Here is a 24,469-nt window from a genome sequence, read left to right as displayed (position 1 = left end):
TTTCAACGGATTGGCTACTCACAGCCGATTCAATCGTGGGAGTGATTACATATAAACACTGAGAATCATGGCCCAGCCAAATCGACACACAATCTTAACCATCACAGTCTCTTAGTGAAATATGTACATGCAAGGCAATGGTCAGCAAAGACATCAATGCTCAATGTTAGGATTCAGGCCCATTAGAGAACTTCTAATGAGCAATGAAGCATCATGTGACTAATTCTTTTTACCTAATTTATGAGGGGAACAGGCAGCTAACTTGCTTTTCTTTCTTACTCTAAGGTCACACACAAAACTAAAATTGTCACCTTTGAGGAAAGGCAAATCCAACACAGCCAGTCAGTCCAAGAAGAGAAGAGAGCAAACTTACCTCAGTGTCCGGGGGAGAGCCGGTCTAACCATCTACTTTAGGCTTTTCTAGGGGACAGATCCTAGGGAGCTGGCTCCTGGCCTGTTTTCCTTATCCTTATGAGGGTAAACAGTAAAAATGGAGACCTTCCTTTAATTTGGCCTAATGAGTTTTCCATTTCCTGGGACTGTGTCAAGTACATCCTAGAAACGACCAGTTTATCACAACATTCTTCCTCTTTGTGGGATTGAGAGGAGAGAGGCTAGGGAAGAGAGTTGTGAGTGTCTCTTAGGTAATGGTGAGAAAATTATGATCTTAAGTCAAAAGCAAAGAGCTATAAATGTTATAAATATTAAACCCATTGCCATCAAGTTAATTCCAACTCATAGAGACCCTTTAGGACAGAGCAGAACTGATCCATAGCCACCGGGGCTTCCGTTATAAATATTAGCACTGCCTTAATCTGGGTTATCTGGAAACCCTGGCGGCATAGTGATTAAGAGACAAGGCTGCCAACCAAAAGGTCAGCTGTTTGAATCCACCAGGTAGGTGCTCCTTGGAAGCTCTATGGGGCAGTTCTACTCTGTCCTATAGGGTTCCTATAAGTCGGAATTGACTCAAGGGCAACAGGTTTGGTTTGAAATCTGGGTTTTCTAGAGGAGCAAAACCAGGAAAGCATATATAAATTTACATATAGAGAGAAATTTACTTTCAGGCAATGGCTAATGCAATTGTGAGGAAATGGCTCACAAAATTGTGGGGGCTGGCAACTCCCATATCCATGGGCCAGGTGACAGGCTGAAGACCTACTGGCTCATGTGGCTCAGGAACTGGTGAATCCAGAATATGCAGATCAGGCAGCAGGCCAGAGACTTCTGCAGGCTTACATCTCAAGAACCGGGGTGAAGCAGGGTACAGAGGTAGCAAGCTTTGCCAGGACACTTATATACTGGAGGCAGACCCCCTTTCAACTGCTTGGCTGCTCACATCAGACCACAAAATGGAAAGTAGTTACATAGTGTCTGCCAGACCACTGAGAATCATAGCCTAGCCAAGTTGGCACATAACGTTAACCATCACAAGTATTATAGTAGAATATTTAGACCACAGAAAAGGTAAATTGGGAGGAGATTTCTCAAACCAGAACAATAGGTTTTTTTTTCTCTTTCTTGTGCTTTAAGTGAAAGTTTACAAATCAAGTCAGTCTCTCATGCAAAAATTTATATACACCTTGCTATATACCCCTTATATAGTTGCTCTCCCCCTGATGAGACAGAACACTCATTCTTTCCATCCTGAATTCCCGTGTCTGTTCAATCAGCTCCTGTCTCCCTCTGCCTTCTCCTCTCCCCTCCAGACAAGAGCCGCCCACATAGTCTCGTGTGTCGACTTGAGCCAAGAAGCTCACTCCTCACCAGTGTCATTTTCTATCGCATTGTCCAGTTCAATCCCTGTCTGAAGAGTTGGCTTTGGGAATGGTTCCAGTCTTGGGCTAACAGAAGGTCTGGGGACCATGACCTCCAGGGTCCATCTTATCTCATTCAGACCATTAAGTCTGGTCTTTTTACGAGAATTCGAGGTCTGCATCCCACTGCTCTCCTGCTCCATCAGGGTTTCTCTGTTGTGTTCCCTGTCAGGGCAGACATCGGTTATAGCCAGGCACCATCTAGTTCTTCTAGTCTCAGGCTGATGTAGTCTCTGATTTATGTGGCCCTTTCTGTGTTTTGGGCTCATAATTAGCTGTGTCTTTGGTGTTCTTCATTCTTCTTTGGTCCAGGTGGGTTGAGACCAATTGATGCATCTTAGATGGCCTCTTGCTAGTGTTTAAGACCCCAGACACCACTCACCAAAGTGGGAGGCAGAATGTTTTCTTAATAGATTTTATTATGCCAGTTGACCTAGATGACTCCTGAAACCATGGTCCCTAAACCCCTGCTCCTGCTACTCTGGCCTTCGAAGCATTCGGTTTATTCAGGAGACTGTTTTTGGTTTAGTCCAGTAGTGCTGGCCTCTCCTGTATTGTGTGTTGTCTTTCCCTTTACCTAGAATAGTTCTTGTCTACTATCTAATTAGTGAATACCTCTCTCCCTCCCTTCCTCCCCACTCTCGTAATCATCAAAGGATATTTTCTTCTCTGTTTAAACTGTTTCTCGAGTTCTTTTAATAGTGGCATCAAACAATATTTGTCCTTTTGCAGCTGACTAATTTCACTCAGCATAATGCCTTCCAGATTCCTCCATGTTATGAAATGTTTCACGGATTCATCATTGTTCTTTATCAATGTGTAGTATTCCATTGTATGACTATACCATAATTTATTTATCCATTCATCTGTTGATGGGCACCTTGGTTGCTTCCATCTTTTTGCTATTGTAAACAGTGCCGCAGTGAACATGGATGTGCATATATCTGTTTGTGTAAAGGCTCTTATTTCTCTAGGATATATTCCAAGGAGTGGGATTACTGGCTCGTATGGCAGTTCTATTTCTAGCTTTTTAAGGAAGCACCAAATTGATTTCCAAAGTGGTTGTACCATTTTACATTCCCACCAGCAGTGTATAAGTGTTCCAGTCTCTCTACAACCTCTCCAACATCTATTCTTTTGTGTTTTTTGGGTTAATGCCAGCCTTGTTGGAGTGAGATGGAATCTCATTGTAGTTTTGATTTGCGTTCTCTAATGGCTAATGATCATGAGCATTTCCTCATGTATCTGTTAGCTACCTGAATGTCTTCTTTAGTGAAGTGCCTATTCGTATCCTTTGCCCAGTTTTTAATTGGGTTATTTGTCTTTTTGTAGTTGAGTTTTTGCAGTAACATGTAGATTTTAGAGATCAGATGCTGATCAGAAATGTCATAGCTAAAAACTTTCTCCAAGCCTGTAGGTAATCTTTTTACTCTTTTGGTGAAGTCTTTGGATGAGTGTAGGTGTTCGATTTTTTAGGAGCTCCCAGTTATCTACTTTCTCTTCTGGTGTTTGTGCATTGTTAGTAATGTTTTGTATACTGTTTATGCCATGTATTAGGGTTCTTAGCGTTGTCCCTATTTTTTTCGTCCATGATCTTTATCTCTTTAGATTTTATATTTAGGTCTTTGTTCCATTTTGAGTTTGTTTTTGTGCATGGTGTAAAGTATAGGTCTTGTTTCATTTTTTTGCAGGTGAGTATCCAGTTATGCCAGCACTATTTGTTAAACTGTCTTTTCCCCATTGAATTGACTTTGGGCCTTTGTCAAATATCAGCTGCTCATATGTGGATGGATTTATGTCTGGATGCTCAATTCTGTTCCATTAGTCTATGTATCTGTCGTTGTACCAGTACCAGGCTGTTTTGACTACAGTGGCGGCATAATAAAAAAAAAAAAAAAAAATTTTTTTTTTTTTGGCGGTATAATAAGTTCTAAATTGGATAGAGTAAGGCCTCCCACTTTGTTCTTCTTTTTCAGTAATGCTTTACTTATGCGGGGCCTCTTTCCCTTCCATATGAAGTTGGTGATTTGTTTCTCCATCTCATTAAAAAATGCCCTTGGAATTTGGATTGGAATTGCATTGTATCTATAGATCGCTTTTGGTAGAGTAGACATTTTTACAATGTCGAGTCTTCCTATCCATCAGCAAGGTATATTTTTCCACTTATTTAGGTCTCTTTTGGTTTCTTGCAGTAGTGTCTTATAGTTTTCTTTGTATAGGTCTTTTACGCCCCTGGTTAGATTTATTCCTAAGTATTTTATCTTCTTGGGGGCTACAGTAAATGGTATTGATTTGGTGATTTCCTTTTCAAAGTTCTCTTTGTTGGTGTAGAGGAATCCAACTGATTTTTGTATGTTTATATTGTATCCTGATACTCTGCTGAAGTCTTTTATCAGCTTCTGTAGTTTTCTTGAGGATTCTTTAGGGATTTCTGTGTATAAGATCATGTCATCTGCAAATATATTTTTGTTTCTTCTTTACCAATCTGGATGTGCTTTATTTCCTTATCTAGCCTAATTGCTCTGGCTAGGACCTCCAGCACAATGTTGAGTAAAAGTGGTGACAAAGGGCATCCTTGTCTGGTTCCTGATCTCAAGGGAAATGCTTTCAGACTCTCTCCATCTAGGATGATGTTAGCTGTTGGCTTTGTATAAATGCCCTTTATTATGTTGAGGGATTTTCCTTCTATTCCTATTGTGCTGAGAATTTTTATCATGAATGTGTGTTGGACTTTGTCAAATGCCTTTTCTGCATCACTCGATAAGACCGTGTGGTTCTTGTCTTTTATTTATGTGATAGATTACATTGATTGTTTTTCTAATGTTGAACCATCCCTGTGTACCTGGTATGAATCCCACTTGGTCATGGTGAATTATTTTTTGATATATTGTTGAAGTCTATTGGCTAGAATTTTGTTGAGGTTTTTTTGCATCTAAGTTCGTTAGGGCTATAAGTCTGTAATTTTCTTTTTTTTACCTGGTTTTGGTATCAGGGGCATGCTGGCTTCATAGATTGAGTTTGGGAGTATTCTGTCCTTTTCTATGCTCTGAAATACCTTTAGTATTAGTGGTGTTAACTTGTCTCTGAAAGTTTTGTAGAACTTTCCAGTTAAGTCATCTGGGCCAGGGCTTTTTTTGAGGGGGGGGGGTTTAAATTATGTTTTCAATCTCTTCTTTTGTTATGGGTTTATTTAGTTGTAGAACAATAGATTTTTTTAAAACTGTGAATGACTTCTTTTAAAATCTCAGTTGTTGATAGAATGAAGTAGTGAAAATTATCTGTTTAAGTGTTTATAGTTCCAAAACGTTTTTGCTAGTTTCTTTTGCCAGTGTTATTAATGCACTAATAATTTGCCAAAGTGGGTCCATTTTCTATAGCTGACTGTATCATATTTTGTGTACTCAGTGCAGAAAAGTATCAAGCCCAACAGACATAAAGCTTCCCTAGGGGCAATAACCACCACCAAGATCCATCTCTTTTTCTTGGGATTTCTGTGGTGTCCTTTTACCTGCCAGAGCATGAGAACCTTTGCTGACGTTCTGCATCTTGACCTTGCTCACTTATGGAATGCTCACTTGCTCATCTTCTTTTGGAACCCAGAGCTTGGGTTCTGGAAGTGCTTGGGTTTAAACCCCATCTCTGCCACTAACTAGTGGGTGGGCCTTGGAAAAGTCAACTTCTCAGTGTCTGAGTTTCCACATCTGAAAAGTGGAGATGATGCTAAAACATTTCTTATGGTGCTGTTATGTGGCTTAAATAAAATAATACATGTAAAGCATTTCGCATATTTGTGGGCAGCAAGCAACTACTCCAAAAATGTTATTTATTGTTGTCATTGTTATTACATGCCTGCAGTTTTGATTTGTTGATACTGTCTTATTATTTTGAGAATGTTGGGATGGTATTTATTCTGTTCCAGGAATCTGTTAACCCGAAACCTGGTAGTCATTCTTGCTACTTCCATCTTTATCATTTCCCATATTGTAACCGTCACTGTTATGGATTGAATTGTAACATATGTATTGTAAAATACATATGTATTGTAAATCCTAAACCCTGTAGTGATTATAATCACATTTGAGAATAGGTTTTCATTGTTATGTTAATGAGACAGTATTAGCGTAGAAAGCGTAGAGTGTGTCTTAAATCAGTCTCTTTTGAGATATAAAAAAGATTAAACAAACAAACGAGCAAGCAGAGATGGGGGGAGAGAGATGACAGGCCACATAAAGATCACCAAGGAAGCAAGGAATAAAATATGAAGAGACAAGGACCTTCCACCAGAGCTGACAGACAGAAAGCCTTCCCCTAGAGCTGGCACCCTGATTTTGGACTTCTAGCCTCCTAAACTGTGAGAAAATAAATTTCTGTTTTTTAAAGCCACCCACTAGTGGTATTTCTGTTATAGCAGCACTAGATAACCAAGACAATCACCAAGTCTTGCTGATTTTAATTCTTGAATAACTCGTAAACACATCTACTTCTCTTTACCTCCATTACTATCACCCAATTCCATGCTACCATCAACTTGTGCCTGAACTATTATGTGAGCTTTTTAATTTATCTTTTAGTTGCTACTTTTGTCTCTGTCCAATTCATTTTTTACTCTGAAGCCAAAGCTATAATTTAAAAACATAAATCTTTTTATATCACTCCCCTGCTTGATACCCTTCCTTGGCTTCCCATTGTTCCTAGAATAAAGTCCGCAATTCCTAACATGGCTATAAGCCTTACCTGATTTGGTCCCTGCCTACACTTGCTTGTTATTCTGCCACCCCTCTGCCCTCCTCTCTGTGCTCTAGTCTCAGTAGCATTGTAGTCTATTGAATGGTTAATGTAGTCTAAGTAGTAAAAAGACTTTACAGTTTTGAATACCAAAAGGAACTCAACTTAGTTTAGGACATGGAAAGCTACACAGGCAAGAGCTTGTGATTTTCCTTCAAAGAGAATTCCTCCATATGCATCATCAAAGCAATCATGTTACTAATATTGCTTTCTGCCTGGTCATGGAGGAAGAGTATCATTGAATTGGGTATTATATTCAATATTTGTTAAAATTGGATTTTACGTAGATCCAGGCAGTTTATAATTTTCAAAGCTTCTTCTAATTTTTTCCTCTCATTTAACTCTCAGAACAACCCTGTAAAATATGAAAGACTGGGACTATTCATTTTAGAGATGTTGAAACTGGGACCCTGAAGGGGAAGTAACCAATATTAATTCCATTCTCTTCATGGGATTAAGATGTTTGTAGAATTGCTTCTATTTTGTGTACCCGTAACTGGTGCTTATCTGTGGCAGAAAGACAAACAGAAGACACATGTTTCAGGTCTCTGGAACAGTCTTCTCAATTTTAATTTCTTCAAGTTATTTTGGGTTGCAAGTGGGCCTTATTTCTGTGGCTCCCTTTCTTACATTCTTAATAGGGAGTCTGAGAACTTGTTTCTTTCCCACTTTGCCATTCACCTTTTGGTATTTTTATAATTTTCAGACCTCTATGATGGCAAATCTATAAATATTTTCCTTTGTGGTTTCTGCTTTTGGTTCCATGCTTAGAAAACTCTTGCCTATACAAACTAAGGAAAAAAACAAAACAAAAACAAACCCATAGCCGCTGTGTTGATTCCGACTCATAGAGACCCTATAGGACAGAATAGAACTGCCCCATAGCATTTCCAAGGAGTGGCTGGCTGTTGGATTTGAACTGTTGATTTTTTGGTTAACAGTCATAGCACTTAACCCGTGTGCCACCAGGGTTCTTTCCTATACAAGGACAATGTAAAAGTCTGCCTATTTGTTTCCTAACGCTTTTATTGTTTTGTTTATATATCCATAGGCTTTGTGTCTTTAATCCAGAGGCTAGCAAACTACATCTTATGGCCAAATTTAAATAAAATTGTTATTGGACCATGGCCACGCCCATTTGTTGATGTACTGTCTTTGGCTTCTTTGCCATACTACAATGGCACAATTGAGTAGTTGGGACAGAGACCACCTAGCCCATAAAGATGAAAATATTCATGTCTAGCCCCTTCCAGAAAAATAAAACAAAACAAGCGAACAAAAAACTGCCAACCCTTGCTTTAATCCACCTGGAACATATTTTGATGTAGTGTACTAGTCAGCTATCTAACTTTATATTTTTCAAATGATTAATCAGTTCTCTGAACACCGTTCAAAAGTGCTGCTGTGGTAGGCTGAGTAATGGCCACCAAGTATGTTCACATCCTGATCTCCATAACTCAAGAATGTTGCCTTTTATAGCACAAGAGACTTTGTAGATGTGATTAAGTTAAGGATTTTGAGATGGAGAGATTAGCCTGGATTATTCAGGTGGGCCTTATGTAATCACATCAGTCCTTCTAAGTGGGCTGCAAGAGGAGTCAGAGTCAGAGGAGAAGGTGATGTGATGACAGCAACAAAGATTGAAGTAATGTGCTTTAAAAATGGAGGAAGGGGCCACAAGCCAAGGAACATAGGCAGCTACTACTACAAGCTGAAAAAGGCAAGGAAATTGATTTTCAGAGCCTCCAGAAGGAAGCAGCCTGCTGATACCTTGACTTTAGCTCATTGAAATGGGTTTTGGAATTCGGACCTCTAGAAATTTAAGATAATACGTTTTTGTTATTTTAAGCCATTAAATGTGTGGCTTAATTTTTTACAACAGCAATAGGAAATGAACATAGCAACATTTCCCTGGAAATTCTAAATGTCACTTTTATCATACACTTACTTCTTACTTGATACAGATTAATGTCTTTTATAAGTAAATGTAAAGAACAAATTTAAAACCTGGCAAGGGTGTGAATAGATATATAAGAGTAACTAGTGCAAATGGCCAGTTGATATGAATGCATATGGAGAAGGCTTGGGTTTATCTTGTGTTCTCAGTGAATGAGATTCTTTTTTTTTTTTTAATGAGTTTTCCCCTGTCTTTTCTCATTAGTAATCCAAGAAATGCAAATTTAAACAAAATGATTTTTTTTTTGGTATCAAATTGGCCAAGATTAAAAATGAAAAAAAAAAAAAAAAGCAATAGAAGATCTGGGGGAAATTGGCACTAGTGTCAGTTACTGCTAGTGGGTGTAGAAGTGTGTACAGTCTTCGTGTAAGACAACTTGGTATTTATATCAAAAGTCTAGGTATATACCTTGATATAGCAATTCCACTTTAGAGAATTCATCCTAAGGAAGTAATCATGAATTTGCACAAAAATTATGCTTGAGAATGCTCACGTCAGCATTGCTTAGGAGATCAAAATATTGGGAACAAATTAAATATGGAGAAATAAGGGATTAGTTTATAAAATATACATATTTAAAATATATAGCCATCAGGATGTTAAATGATATATGACAACCCAATACAAACTCAAATATGTAATACAATATATAATATAAAATATGTTCTCAATATATTAAGTAAATCAAATTTACAAAAATAGTATACATAGTATTACTGCATTTTTAAATGAAATTTTGTTAATATATGAACACAGAATAGGAAGAATAGGAAAAATATATATTGACCTATTGTCTTAGTTATCTAGCACTGCTATAGGAGAAATAGCACAAGTGGATGGCTGTAACAAACAGAAATTTATTCTCTCACTGTCTAGAAGGCTAGAATCCGAATTCAGAGCACCAGCTCCAGGGGAAGGCTTTCTCTCTCTGTCAGCTCTGGGGGAAGCTCCTTGTCATCAATCTTCCCCTGGTCTAGGAACTTCTCAACAGAGGGAGCCTGGGTCCAAAGGACGCACTCTGCTCCTGGCTCTTTGCTTGGTGGTAATGAGGTCCTTATCTCTCTGCTTGCTTCTCTCCCCTTTTATCTCTCATAATATAAAAGGTGATGGAGGCCACACTCCGGGTAAACTCTCCTTACGTCAGATCAGGGCTGTGACCTGAGTACAGGTGTTGTATCCCACCCTAATCCTCTTTAATATAACCTAATCTTGCCTCATTAATCACACACGGAGTTTAGAATTTACAACACATAGGACAATCACAGCAGATCAGAGAATGGTAGACAACCACGCAATACTGGGAATTGTGACCCAGCTAAGTTGGTACACAGTTCAATCCATAACACCTATTGTTCCAAGATCTTGGATGGTTGTATTTTCTTCTTTTTATTTTAAACATTGTGTATTTATTGCCTTTCTAAAAAGAAATTGTTATTAAAAATTAGCCCTTTCTTTCCTCGCTGTCAGTTCCACTCCAAAGCATAAACCATAATGATGGCTATCAAAATGATTATCTATCCTGTCAGAAATAAATCTGAAATTTTCTGCATTTTTCAGCCAGTGAACAAAAACGGGTGTTAAAGACGTTTCATGAAAACTGTCACCGTCACCAAGTGGTGTTTGCACCTCTAATTGAAGGACTTTCCACTAAAGTTCTGTATGTCCTAAACAAGGCATTTATCAATTGGCCCAAAATCCTCACAGGAGCTAGGAGCAGTGTTCCAGATGTTTCCACTTATCTCACAATGCACTATTTCCTGGGTATTTTGAGCCTTCTCCTTTGATTCTTCTAGCCACTTATTTTGAATCAAAGTAGCAACAGTTAAGCTCAGGCTGGGTAGAAATAAAAGTTAGCCTTTCTTTTTTTTTTCTTTTATACCTCTACAAAAGGTCTTCAATCAAAGTATGGCTCATTGCACCTTCCAAATAACCTTGGTTAGCCTTGGACTAAACCTCTGTGCCAAAGGAACGGTAGACTTGTTTCTAAGCATTGGAACCAGACTTTGTGCCTGATTCCCTTTCATCGTAGTGTAGAAATAGTTACTAATCAGCTGTGGATGCAGCCAGCTGATCTGCACATTTAGAGGATTGCTCTGGCTCGCCTTCTCCTTCCTGCAGGCACATGTTACCCGCTCAGTTGGTACCACTGGAGATGAACCAGTAACGATGCAGAAGGTTCACAGGGCACACACAAAGCTGAGCTCAGGCAGGATTTCCCCCTGCCAGGTTTTGTCTTCATCCAAGGGAGATATCAGAGCAAGCAGTTCTCAAGGGCAAAGGGAAATGGTACATGAAAAATGCCCCCATTCCATCTCTTTGGTCTGCCAGATAGTCTTTTTTTAATGCTAATGTCATAGCTTTCTCTTCAGAAGTACAGCAAATTGGATCGCCTCCAATTCACGAATGGTGTGGGTTCAAAAAGTTCCCTTATTAGTTGGCTGCTTGGAATGTGGAATACATTTTTTCTTAAAGAAATGGTGATGAACCTCATGGTGAGCCACCCAGGTGAACCCTCGAAAGTCTGTTTTACCTAAATGTGTTTGCTGTCTAAAGCTAAGGGGAGTATAGCCGCAGACCACTGTGTATAATACTGATTGTATGGGGAACTAGGTCCATGTCCAACCTGGGATGCCAGGAACATGTCTCTCTTCATTTGGGCTTTACTATCGCAGTTCTTTTTTACCTTGTCCTAGTAACAGGGCATTCTCAGGCCCTCTGCACTGGGTGGCTTCTGTGGCCCAGAGGAGGGATCCTGGCACAGTGTGTGTTCTGGGGGCAGAGAGGGCCAGCATAGATGCAAGGTGGGGTAATCGGCAGCAGCTAGCCTTTCTTTAATCCCTCTGATAATTTATCTTCTTTTGTCTTAGCAATGGTGTCTGACTAGAGAGTCCGAGCCAAGTGCTAGGTAGAAGGACAGGGTTTTTCTTCATCCCTCTCTCCTGAAAGCTCATACCCTGCTGCTAAGCACCATACCTTCTGCTAGCAGAGCAATAAAATTAACAGTGAGGAACGGGGCTTAGGCACAAGAAGTTGGGCAGGACTTCCAGACTTTAGCCATAGCAAAAAAAGATGAAGATGTTGAGGAATGAATCCCCAAGGAGTTACATGGAGGGGCAAGACTTTCTTTCTACTGCATTATTTTGTTTATTTATGGATAAGTGCTTGACCATTAACGTCAAAGGTAGGAGGTTTGAACCCACCCAGAGGCACCTTGGGTGCACACATAGAGTCTCCATAAGTTGGAATTGACTTGACAGGCAACTGTTTTTTTTCTTTTTTGGTGCGGCTTGATCTTTTGATTTTCCTTTTTCTTCTGCTCCATCTTAGGTTTCTCCTTATCTATCCAATCGTCAAATGACGATGTTCCCATGGGCTTAGTTTCATTTATAACTTTATACTTTCTCCCTATGTAATCCCATATATTCTCATGGTTTAGCCTCTGTTATATATATCTTTATATATCTACCCCCAGTCCTCTCTTCTGAGCTCCAGATTCAACTTTCCTCTTCGATATTCTCTTTACATGTACATTGTAATCTTCCTAAAATCATCACCTAAAGCTTAACATATCTAAAACTGAATACCATTAGAATAAACTATATAAGGGCAAAAATTTCTGACTGTTGCTCAGTACTACATTCCTAGTACCATAGTTTTCACAAACAACATGCCCACACATATCACATGCGCAGCGCAACTAGGAAAATAATGCACGAGGGGGTTGCACGGTTTGTAAAAAACATAAAGTATGTATTATTTGCATAAAATACGGTACTTAGAACAGTGCATGGCATATAGCACATTGTTGTTGTTAGGTGCCATCAAGTTGATTTCAACTTATAGTGACCCCGTGTAACCAAGTAGAACTGCTCCATAAGGTTTTCTTGACTGCAATCTTTGTGGAAGCAAATCACCAGATCTTTCTTCCTCAGGGCTACTGGGTGGGTTTGAACTGCTGACCTTTCAGTCCACAGCTGAGCACTGAACCATTTATACATAGTAGGTACTTGGTATTCATTAAGTAAATTTGTCATCGCCTTCCTCAAATGTCCCATTTATCTACCAAGTTGTTCCAGTTATGGGCTGGTGAGACATCACTGACATCTTGTCTGTTACCCCTAGATCCAATTGCCCAGTCCTCTTGATTCTCCAAAATATTCCTCAGATTTGCACTCTTCTCTCCAGATCTACTGCATAACTAATCAAACATCCAAAACTTATTGCCTGAACTACTGTAATAAACAGCCTTCTACATAGACTTCCTACTTTCATTTGCTTTCCTGCAGTCTACTCTTCACACAATGTCCAGGGTGACCTTTAAAAACATAAATTTCATCATGTAACTCTCTGTTTAGAATAAGATTCAAGTCCTTTAAAACTGCCCAGCAAGTCCTGGATTATTTTGCCAGTCTCATTGTCTTGGATCAAATTGTGTCCCCCAAATATATGTGTTATAAATTCTAACCCCCTGTTCTGTGGTTGGAAACCCTGGTGGCATAGTGGTTAAGTGGTTAAGAGCTACGACTGCTAACCAAAAGGCTGGGAGTTCGAATCCACTAGGCACTCCTTGGAAACTCTACGGGGCAGTTCTGCTCTGTCCTGTAGGGTTCCTAAGTTGGAATCGACTCGATGGCAACGGGTATGGTATATCTGTGCTTATAATCCCATTTGGGAATGAGTTTTCTTTGTTTTGAGACAATATTAGTATAGGGTGTGTCTTAAGGCAATGTCTTCTGAAATGTAAAAGAGATTATAAAGCAAGCGGGCAAGCAGAGATGGGGGAAGAGAGACGTCAAGCCACACGAAGATCACCCAGGAGCAGAAACTTAAAAGAGACAAGGACCTTTCCCCAGAGCCAACAGAGAGAGAAAACCTTCCCTTAGAGTTGGCATTCTGAATTCAGACTTCTAGCCTCCTAGCTGTGAGAGAAAATAAATTTCTGTTTGGTAAAGCCAACCACTTGTGGTATTTCTTTTCTTTTAAAAAATTTTTTTTCGTGTGTGTTTTAGGTGAATGTTTACACAGCAAATTAGGTTCTTATTTGGCAATTTTTATACAAATTGTTCCATGACATTGGTTACAGTTTTCATAATGTGTCAGCATTCTCATTATTTCCATTCTGTTTGTTCTGTTTTTATTGATCTAACTTCCCTGCCCCTACTTGCCTTCTCATCTTTGCTTTTGGGTAAATGTTGACTGTTTGGTCTCATATAGTTGATTGTTTAAGGAAGCACATTACTCAGGGGTAATATTTATTTTACAATCCAATCTATTATTTGGCTGAAAAGTAACCTCCAGAAGTGGCTTCAGTTCCAAGTTTAAAGGGTATCTTAGGTGACAGTCTCAGAGGTTTCTCTAGTCTCCATAGGTCCAGTAGGTCTAGCTCTAGCAATTTTTAGGAATTTGAATTTTGTTCTACATTTTTCTCCCACTCTATCCAGGACCTTCTATTGTTTACCTGGTCTATTAGCTACCTGGTAGCCAGGCACCATCTAGTTCTTCTGGTCTCGGGATAAATGAGGCCGTGGTTCGTGTGAGTTATTAGTCCTGTAGACTAGTTTCTTCTTTGAGTCTTTGGTTTCCATCTTTCTCTTTTGCTCTAGATGAGTAGAGACCAATAGTTGTATCTTCAATGGCTGTTCGAAAGCTTTAAAGATGATACTCACCAAACTAGGATGTAGAACATTAATTATCTTTCCCCTTTGAACACCATTGCTGTCGAGTTGATTCCGACTCGTAGTGACCCTACAGGACAGAGTAGAACTGCCCTATAGAGTTTCCAAGAAGCTCCTGGTGGATTTGAACTGCTGACCTTTTGGTTAGCAGATGTAGCTCTTAACCACTGTGTCACCAGGGTTTCCTAAGAACATTATCTTTATGAACTATGTTAAGTCAATTGTCTGAATTGTCCCACAAGACTATAGTCTTAGACCTCTTAATCTAGTAAACCAGTCCCATGAGGCATTTGGATATGTCTAGGAAATCTCCGTAATTATGCCCCTTATGTGCTTTATTATATATGTGAATATCTATGCAGTACACTCAAACATGTATATACCTATGCCTGCAGATACACCCATAAATGCATGTGCATGTACTCACATGTCCCTTCCTATATGCATATATACCCATGAAATAATACTCATATTTTTTGGTTATTATTACTGTTGTTGCAAAATTGTATATGTTATAGTATTTACCGAAATTGTCCCGTATTCTTGTGTACTTCTTAGTGTCTTTATTTGCCTTGGCCAAATTGTGCCGACTTTATCCATATTGGCTATTGCCTTTCCCATCACCAGAAATAACAAGTGTCTACTATCCGGAAAGTGATTCCCCTCCCACCCATAGTAACAATCAAAGAACATTTCTTTCTGCATATACACCTATTCTTGACTTTTTACAAAAGTGAGACCATACAATATTTGTTCATTTGTATTGGCTTATTTCACTTGGCATAATGTCCTCCAGATTCATCTGTGTTATAAGGTGTTTTGCAGACTCCTCATTATCCTTCATAGTTGCATAGTATTCCATTGTATGTATGTACTTCAATTTGTTTTTCTATTTATGTATATTCCTCTTGTGGTTTCTTGCAGTACTGTTTCATAGTTTTCCTTGTGTAAGTTTTTTACGTCCCTGGTTAGGTTTATTCCTAGGTATTTTATCCTTTTGGAGACTATTGTAAATGGTATTGTTTTCTTGATTTCATTTTCGGAGTTCTTCTTGTTAGTGTAGGGGTGTCTAACCGATTTTTGTGTGTTGGTATTGTACCCTTGCACTTTGCTGATCCTTCTAATTTGTCCAGTAACTTTCTTGTGGAATTTCTGGGATTTTCTATGTATAGGATCATGTCATCTGTGAATAGGAATAGTTTTACTTCTTCCTTTCCGATTTGGATACCCTTTATTTCCCTTCCTTGCCTTATTGCTCTGGCTAATATATTGAATGAAAGTGGTGATAATGGGCATCCTTGTCTCATACCTATTCTCAAGCCACTTGTGGTATTTCTCTTATAGCAGCACTAGATAACTAAGACACATATCATGCCGCCTCATTCTTTGTGCTCCAGATACACTGCTCTACATTAGGTCCTAGAACACACCAAGCTCACTCTTTCCCCATTACTGGCTCTTGCTCATCATGGGACTCAGGCTTTCCCATATTCTGCTTACAACCAGAGTTAGTCAAACTTTGAGGTTAAGTGTGCATACAGTCTTCCAGAGAGACAAGTCTGCCCAACACTTCTGACACTAACTGCAAGCTTGAGGGTTTCCCAGAAGCACTCTCATTCAACAAATCACTAAAAAGACACACCAGAAACAAACAAAACCCTGAAATCTGTTACTGATGAGTAAATTCTGACTCATTGTAACCCCAGGTATTACAGAATAGAATTGCTCTATAGAGTTTTCTTGTATGTAATTTTAATGGAAGCAGATTGCCAGACTTTTCTTCCATGGTACCACTGGGAGGGTTAGAACTGCCAAACTTTAAGTTAGTAGTTGAGCACCAACTGTTTGCACTACCTAAGTGCCTAGACAGACACACAGAACTTATGAAAAGATATCTATTACATGGAAAGGATACAAATTAGAATCATTCAAAGGAAGAGAAACTGAGAGGGGCCCAAATGAAAAACTTCTGGTTGTCCTCTCCCCATGGAGTCATGGACGGTGTTAACTCCTTCTGGTCACAGCGTATCATAGTATTCACAGAGTATTGCCAACCAGAGATGCTCACCCACACATTCGACATCCAGAGTTTTTATTGATGCTTGATCACATACTGCCCACCTGGCTGACCATTAATCTCCAGTCCCTCCCCCAGAGGTTCAAGCTAATACCTTTAGTCTCCAGTTTCTCTAGAAGTTGGAACTGATATGGAGTGCCCCAAAGCCTCTATCATAAATCATATTATTAGGTTGCCTGTTGGTCAAAGCCTCCACGCAAACAAAGGTAGTCCTATCAGGCAGGACATTCTAGGGGCCTAGAGATCGCCTCCAAGTAGCTGAAGGCAAAGGCTAGACCTCTCATTAGATAAGGTTAGTTCTTCACTACTCCCCAGCCCCAGCAATATATATCATTTTTCATAAGAATTCTCTCTCCCAAGTTAAATATGTGCACTATGGGCTTAAAAAATTATTAGTTACAACAGTATGATTTCTTATTTATCCCAAATATTTTTTATGTGTGTGGCTTCCAGATCACTTTTTGGATAAACTCTACGTTTTTCGGGAAGACCTCTGAGGCACTTGCTGGAGAGTCCTGTGCACCTTTGCAGGTGCACCCTCAGCTAGTGACTCTCCATCAGGTCACCATTTCTTTGGTATGCCTGTACTCCCGCCATTCCACATATGTAGAAGTTACTTGGATGTGCCATGTTCTCCATGCCATTGTACGCACTGTTGCCTTTGCCTGGAGTCCTCTGCCTTACTTTGCCATCTGACCCACTTTGGTTTATCCTTCAAGACCCAGCTCATTTATAACATCCTCTGGGAAGCATTCACGAAACAACCTGTCTTAGTTTCCTAGGGTTGTGATAACAAAATACCACAAAGTGAGTGGCTTATAAGAACAGAAATTTATTTTCTCATGGTTCTGGAGACTAGAAGTCCGAATTCAGGGCCTTGGCAGGGCTGTACTCTCTGTATGCTCTAGGCAAAGACCTTTCCTTGTCTTTTTGAGCTTTTGGCCACTCTTGGCGTTTCTCTTGGTTTGTAGATAGATCCTCACATGCTGTCTTCCCTGTCTGTATGACTCTTTTCCAGGCCTGTCCTTCTCTTTTATAAGAAGCCACTGAAGAGATTAGAATTGGTACCCACTCTGCTTCTGTTTGACTTCCTTAACTGATAACATCTGCAAAGAAAAACCTTCTGATTTCCCCAAATGAGGGGAAAGAGGTACAAGAGTTAGGACTTCAACCTGTCTTTTTGGAGGACACAATGAAATCCGTAATATAGACCCCTCCCTTGGTGTGAGTGAGGGGCTGCATGTCTGTGTTCCTATAGACTTGGATGTCCTTTTGTCTCAACATGTTAGCATGATGTGTTTGTGATTTTTCTTTGTGTCTGTCCTGGTCATGGGCTTTGGAGGCCAGGGCTTCTGTTCACTTCATCTTCATCTCCCCAGTACCTGACAAATGTTCATCTACACGTAAGAAAGGACAGCATTCATTGTTCTGCTATGGATACTGGTGAAGCTATAACCAGAAGTGAAGGGGAAATGATTTGCATATACTCGAGAAAAATATTTCTAGTCATTTTGTGAGTTTCTTTATATTCTAATGTGAATGTTATTTTAATGAAATGACTTCTTTGTTCCTTTTCTAAACTGTTTGGAGAGATCTTGGCAGTTATTCACTCGCGATAAAGATTGAAGTCCTACAAAATAAACAAACAGAGGACAATTAGTGATTTTAAAGTGTGCTAACCCACAAAGATTATTTTCTTTCTCTCCGTGCACATTTGGTAAGAATGGTTCTCTGGGACTGTGTAATTATGGATGAATGACACTGAAATGCTTGAACAATAATTTGTAGGAAATACAATTATGAGTAGAAGTCATTAGCGGGAGTAAATGAACAGTTTGTTGGTTAACAGGTCAACTTTGAAAGCCTAGAGTGGTTAAACATTGTATTAAATTACAAGTTAAGAGCATAACCCTTTTTAATTTAAGCATATTCATAAATTATTGAGCTTTTCAAACTGCATTTTTATATGTTTTTTTGATTTGTGGTACACAAAGGAAGGGAGCTGCCCAACCTTTCTTAAGAGTTCTGTGCAGTGAGATGACTCACTCACATTTGAAGTGCGTGCAGTGCTTTCTTCATTAGAGAGGTTGGTAGGTCCACCTTGTGTGGCATTTAAATAACATTTGCAAAGTAATGAATATAATTTTTTGAGTATCAAAGCTAATTGGGTACAGTTAATTTACAGTTATTTCCAGAGGCCAGGAGTTCAATTACTTGTCTAGTTCCCTGGGCCTGGATTCAGAAGACCTGATTTCAGAACTTGGCACTGGCATCTTACAACTGTGCAGTCTTGTATTTGAAGAATCTTAGTTTCTTGATCTGTACACTATGTTAAAAAAAAAAAAAAACTCTTGCCTTAGTGTAAAGCTACCTAGTATGGTTTGGGTTCATTCTAAGTTCTCAATAAATGTTTATGTTTGTTTTTTCCCTGCTATTTACACATTGGATATTATTTATCATGACACAGTAGCTGCAACAATGGGCTCAAGCATAACAACAATTGTGAAGATGGCGCAGAACTGGGCAGTGTTTTGTTCTGTTGTACGTGGGATAGCTATGAGTCGGAACTGACTTGACTGCACCTAACAACAACAAGAACATTATTTATTTACTTGGTATCTGATGGGGCTTCCTAGTGATTTTCCAGAAGACAGTGTTCAAAATAATTAAATCACAGTGAATTGAATGCTGATCATATGCCCAGGATTGTGTTAGGAATTGTGACATGTGTAAAGGAAATATAAGACAGTGGCCCTGCATTTAAGTTGCTAAGTGTTGTGGTGGGAAGATAAGATATATATACACTGTAATAACTACAGAATAATTTAGTACTGAAATATATGGTACTGAGTGTAGGTTAGATAACTCTAGTTTTCCCAGGACATCCTGAGCCTCCTCAGCCTATGGATATTTCCACATGGTAACCCCATGTGTTACAGAATAGAATTGAGCTCCATAGGGTTTTCTTGGCTGTAATCATTACTGAAGCAGAACACTAGGCCTTTCTTTTGTGGTACTACTGGATGGGTTCAAATTGCCAACATTTCAGTTATTAGTTGAGCACAAATTGTTCGTGCCACCCAGGAACCTCAGCAGGACATTGATTTATGTTAATAATTAAAAATGGGTCTCTAAAATTCTCTGTGATTTTGTGTATTCTGACTTCCCTATCATTTATTAAGAATAATTAGTTGAGAAATGTATTTGTTGCTTCTACTCTTGGTTCTTCCATGTGTAGCTTGCTTACTGGCGGTTACATAGTAGGTGTTTATCATATATTGATTGAGTACTGTGATCAATTAGTCACAAAGTTTGATAGCATTTTGTCTTTGATAAACATTTTCCTATGCTTGTTAGCTTTTCCGTGCAGACATTCAAGACTGGATCATTGAAATTCACATATATATGCTATACATATAAATAAACTTTATTTCATTTTATTGTTCCCAAAGGTTACAACATACAAACATAGAATAAAATTAAAATTATTTTCTTTTGGGATGATTTATGTCTTAATTTTCACCTGCCCTATAATTAGGAATTTCGAACTCTAAATTTTTTTGAGATAAAATTATTGCCCAAGTAAACTTCAGAAATTATATCATTAACCCAAGGACCTTTCCAAGCCTAGAACAACATTGTTGGTACAAGTGCCTGCACACACACAAATAAATAAAGAGGAAAGTTTAAAATAATTTGAAAATGATTTATTGTCGGCCACCTCTGTAGTTAGCAATTCCAGTCTTATTACTTTACTTCAGTGTAACAAGGGAGGACAGTAACTTGCCATGGGCTAAGGGTAAATTATGGTCTATTGCAAAGGAGGAAGGAAATGTACTAAGGAAAGGGGAAGGAGTTGGGAGTAAGCTATGTATTTTCTCAGGTATTGCTTTAGATAATAGTTTGAAAAAACACTTGGCTTTGACTTTTGTTGGAAAAGGCCAGGGTAAGCTGTGAGACAGACTGTCCTCTTCAATCTTTGATAGTTAAGGACTAGCGTGCTTGTATGGGAGGAACAGATGGAAGCACTTGAGCCTAATACAAACCAAGATACGTAGAGTCACAAGTTCCCTCTGCTTCACCTTAACTTCATAGTCCTATCCTGGCTATACCAAGTTTTAGAGTTGGAATTGAAACTGGACCAGTGGGTCTGTGCCCAGCATGCAAGAAGCCAAACTCTGAGACGCTGGTCTTGGGAGGAAGAAAGAGTTTATTTTGCAGGCTAGCAAGCGGGAACTCAGAGGTATCGACCTCAGATGGAGTTCCCCAATCTGCCTGAGCAAAGTACAATTTATACTTACACATATTCATTTAGGAGTGGAGGGAAAAGATAGGCAGGATCAGAGGTTTTACCTATTCATAGTTTCTAATGATTATTTATTACGAGGTGGGGCTAAGACTCGGCACAAAGTGGCCAACAGACCAGACACTTTTGAAATGGGCTCGAATACTGTTGATGATGCATTTCCGGTGATTTTGGTTCCTTGGCGTGAGTCTTTTGGTTCCTTGACATAAGTTCTTTTGCGTTATTGAGCATGTGTGGCAGCCCAGGGTCGTTTGTCGGTCATCGTGGTCTGCTCTGCGCATGTCAGGCTACTCTGAGCCAGTTAGATCTGGACTCTTCAGGGCTCATTGGAGGGTCTGAAAAACAACTTAGAGGAAGCGAGTGAGGTGGTGGTGGGGGGGTGGTGACTGGGAGTGGCCTGATATTTGATGGAATACTAATAAATTAGGTATCTTCAGTGTCTTGAGCCTCCAGAGTCCCCTAACAAAAGGGATCATTTAATACACCAAGATTTAGAACATCCATTTTAAGGTGATTTTGGTTTTCTACTCTATTGACACTTTGTGAAGTAAATTGAAGTCTTCAGATTGGAAATTAGTTATGGACTTCTACATCAGAGAGTCAAGTAATTATTTGTTTTTATTTGAAATAAGGAAAAGATGGAAAAAAATCATCCTCAAAACAGAGTGATGTAGGGAAGGAACAGATAAGACTAGAATACATTGAAGGTCTATTATGTGGCAAGGTCCAAGCTAGATATTTCATAGATTTTTTTTCATTTAATCTCTTACACCCCTATAAAGTAAGAGATCGCTACTTTTACTTTGTAACTGAGGAAGCTGAAGCCCACCCTGAAGTATATTACCCAAGGTTGCATGGTTAGAATATGGCAAAACTGGGATTTTTACACTTTACCCCTTTACCCTGGATTATTTGTCTTGTCACCATGTTACAAATGAGAAAACTAACATTCAAAAAAGTGAATCCTGAAGATTGTTTTTCCAGGTTCTTCTTTCACAGGCTTCTTGGCTGAATAGCGTTATACTCTTACTAGTCATTAAAATGTCTAAAGGGAAGTTTTCCTTGGGCTACTTTAGGTCGGTTACCAGAAGTAATTGTCACCCATCTTCGAGCAGCTGCCCATGCCTGGGACACAGTGCTGGCTCTAGAAGATGCTGTGGACTGGCACCCTGGCGATGAAGTTGTCATCATCAGTGGTATAGGTGTCGAAGGTGCTAAACCAATGGAAGAGATTGTCATTGTGGAAACTGTGCACAATGCAGACCTCCATCTTCGGTCGCCCTTGAGGTACTGAGCTGTCAGCTTGGCTAAGTGTTGATAGAAAAAGATGAGACCTTAGGTGTGTTAAGAGTCTGGATATTTATTGGTCTTTCAAGATATATTTTTATATTAAATAATGTTAGACTTTTTAAAGTTATGGTAAATACATATGTAATTCCACAGCCTTCACATGTACAGTTCAATGACATTAATTATGTTCATCATGCTGTTCAACCATCATCATTAACCATTCCCAATTTTTTTCATCACCCTTAAGAGAAGCTCAGTGCCCCTTAAGCATTGTGTCTTCCTTCCTGCCCCCCTGCTGCCCACTTCTGGTAACCACTGATAAACTGACCACTGTATACTTGCCTATTCTAGGTATTTTATATATAAGTGGAATCGTACAGTATTTGTTCTTTTGTGACTGAGTTATTTCACTCAACCTAGTATTTTCAATGTTGTAGCATGTATCAAGATTTCATTTCTTTTTATTGCTAATATTCCATTGTATGTATGTACTACATTTTGTTTATCCATTTATCTGATAGAAACTTGGGTTGTTTCCACCTTTTGGCTATTGTGAATATTGCTGCAACAGGCCTTCATAGATACTTGATAGATTTTATCTCATTTAATCTCTTACACCTCTATAAGAGATTGCTACTTTTGCTTTGTCACTGAGGAAGCTGAAGCCCAGTGCATAAGTATCTGTTTGCATTCTTGCTTTTAATTATTTTTGTAGCTGTCTTTGTCATCTAGTGCTGCTGTAACAGAAATAGTACAAGTGGATAGTTTTAACAAACAGAGGTTTATTCTCTCACAGTCTAGTAGGCTAGAAGTCCAAATTCAGGGCACCAACTCCAGGAGAAGGCGTTCTCTGCCTGCTCTGGAGAAAGGTCCTTGTCATCAATCTTCCCCTGGTCTACGAGCTTCTCTGCTCAGGAACCCCAGGTGCAAAGGCTCATTTTGCTCTTGGCATTGCTTTCTTGGTGATATGAGGTCCCCCTGTCTCTCTGCTCACTTCTGTCTTTTATGTCTCAAAAAAGATTGGCTGAAGACACAATCCAATCTTGTAGATTTAGTCCTGCCTTGTTAACATAACTGCCACTAATCCCATCTCATCAGCATCATAGAGATAAGATTTACAACACATAGGAAAATCACATCAGATGTCAAAATGGTGAACAGTCACACAATACTGGGAATCATGGCCCAGCCAAGTTGACAGATATTTTGGGGGGACATAATTCCATCCATGACAGTAGCTCTAGACATTTTGATAAGAAAATCACAAAACATGAAACATTTTTAAGATTTGGACTTCTTAAATAAGTTTCTCTTATAAGACCTTGGACCTTCATCCTTCTTCTAGCACCTGGTCAGTGTAATGATCCACACAGTTCCTGATTGTCACATACTCATACCCATTGTTTGCTCTTTTGTATTCGAGTTTCAAAAGATAAAGTTCCTCAAACAAACAATCACACTAATCTAGTGCCTTACTATTCCTAATAAGATTAACAGTGTGGTGTTTTCAGATATGACTTTCCCCTTTTCTCTTTTTCAGATATTCTTATGACTACACAGAGAATTGGGTGGCTGGAGAGCACCTTGTTTTCAAGGCCACAGTGGCCTTGCTCAGCAGGAGTATTACCATTCAAGGAAATCTCACTGAGGAGAGAATGAGACACCTTGCTTCATGCCAGGGGACCAGTGTTTCAGAAGGTAGAGAAATATTTTATCGGGAAATCCGATGAGTGAACTAGATTGTTCTTGTTGTCAGATGATTTGTGGCATTACTATGCTTGACCTTCTTCAAAACAGAATAAACCCTTAACTTTTGCATGCCCGCAATAATCTATGGTTTTCAGAATACTCTTCATAAGTAAGTTGCCATTTGATTTTCTCCCACCTTCCCCCAGCATTTTGAAATATACAGACAAAAGTGTTCATTTTGTAAAGCACTTACTTCTCTGGGGGAAATTTCCCCTTAAAGTATTAAATTTGCGGACTTTCAAGAGAAATTTGGATTCTGTCGAATTAAACTCCCTGGGTGTAATGAAGTCTGAACTCTGTTGCCAGGCCCCTTCTAATCTTCTGAAGAAAACTGTAACACCAAAGTTACGCGCTCAGCAGCACATTCTTACTGATAAGACTTGTAGGACTCTCTGGCTCCCTCCTTTTTCTTTCTTTCTTTTTTTTCTCCCAGTTTGTTTTCTGAGCGAACTACCACATACTTTAGGTAAGTGGTCAAAAAAAGTCCATTTATCTTCTAGTAGAATAAGAATAACAGGCACTGAATCACATTGATGTGCCTATTAAACATCTATTTCAGGGATGGTTAGTTTAGTAGGTTATGTTTTGGTTTCCCAGCCTTTAGATTATGAGGCTTTCACACGTTGTAAAGACATCATTTGTCAACTTTGGTCCAGGATGATGTGGGTGTCAAGGATGACTCCCAGGCACGAGCTCTCGATGGATGATGAGGCTGTTTACTGAGATGGGAAGAGCATAAGGTTTTGGCGTAGGAGGGTGAAGATCATGAGTTCACTTTTGTACATGTTAAGACTGAGATACCAGGTCAGTTAT

At 39.1% G+C, this 24,469-nt stretch overlaps 1 protein-coding gene across 1 annotated transcript in view; it reads left to right on the top strand.

Moving 5' to 3' along the window:
- The window catches only part of PKHD1 (PKHD1 ciliary IPT domain containing fibrocystin/polyductin), a 593,425-nt gene that overhangs the window by 206,745 nt on the left and 362,211 nt on the right, over positions 1-24,469 (top strand). The window contains exons 38-39 of the mRNA XM_049894022.1: positions 21,694-21,904; positions 23,448-23,605. Coding sequence (XP_049749979.1) covers positions 21,694-21,904; positions 23,448-23,605 — 369 coding nt within the window. The remainder of the gene's footprint in view (positions 1-21,693; positions 21,905-23,447; positions 23,606-24,469) is intronic.

This window comes from Elephas maximus, chromosome 1 (genome assembly GCF_024166365.1).
Source record: "Elephas maximus indicus isolate mEleMax1 chromosome 1, mEleMax1 primary haplotype, whole genome shotgun sequence".
Taxonomy (NCBI): domain Eukaryota; kingdom Metazoa; phylum Chordata; class Mammalia; order Proboscidea; family Elephantidae; genus Elephas; species Elephas maximus.
This window is presented reverse-complemented; position numbering and strand designations above follow the sequence as displayed.